Genomic DNA, 738 nt, shown 5'->3' on the forward strand with positions numbered 1-738 from the left:
AGAGTTACTGCTTTATGTATAAGGCAGTGTTGTAAGGGTACAAAGTATGCACTAGGCTTTTGAAGTAACTTATTACTCTATAGATGCCAGAGTTCCAAGACTACTTTCATAATATATTAAAACTTTCATAGAAATGCTCTGCTATAATGGATCTATTTTCAGAAAAGTTAGTTGATATTATTTCTGCTTATTATGTAATGTTGAAGAAAATTCTATGTTATTAAGACTATTGTCTTTATAGATATCTTCAGTGAGAAATTATGTTGTCATAGACCAGTTAACGGGCTTGAAAAATATATAAAAAATGTATTCAAGTCTAATCTCCAATAATTTTGTCTCACAAAACAGGTCAGCATTTGTGGCTGAGAAGAATTATATCTCCACCATTTGTTTTTGTTCATTAATCTGTTTATGAAAAGCAGTTAGTCCCCCAATAGCCCAGAGCTTCCTTGGCCATTGAAGGAAAGAGAATCACCATTTTTGTTTATCCACGTAACGAGTTTGTGACACCAAATGTACAGACTGCTTGAAACACATGGAGAGGAGCCTCGAGGTACGAGCTCTGTGCTAAATGCTGACAAAATAGTGACACTTGCTTTTTAAACATTTTTATTTTATGAAAGATTAAATACAGATTATAATGATGAAGAGCAAAATATAAAAAACAAATTTGGACTACAGAATCACACAGTCTTTTTCTTAAAATGAGAATTATTATCAGGTATACAAAACAGTTGA

At 32.0% G+C, this 738-nt stretch overlaps 1 protein-coding gene across 1 annotated transcript in view; it reads left to right on the forward strand.

The window, feature by feature from the left end:
• LOC119592015 (ras-related protein Rab-4B-like) overlaps nt 1–738 on the forward strand; it is a gene marked incomplete at its 3' end in the record, with an annotated part of 19,421 nt that overhangs the window by 3,844 nt on the left and 14,839 nt on the right. The window contains 1 exon segment of the mRNA XM_037940795.1: nt 423–553. Within this exon segment, the coding sequence (XP_037796723.1) occupies nt 514–553 (40 nt within the window).

Source organism: Penaeus monodon, chromosome 29, assembly GCF_015228065.2.
Source record: "Penaeus monodon isolate SGIC_2016 chromosome 29, NSTDA_Pmon_1, whole genome shotgun sequence".
NCBI lineage: Eukaryota > Metazoa > Arthropoda > Malacostraca > Decapoda > Penaeidae > Penaeus > Penaeus monodon.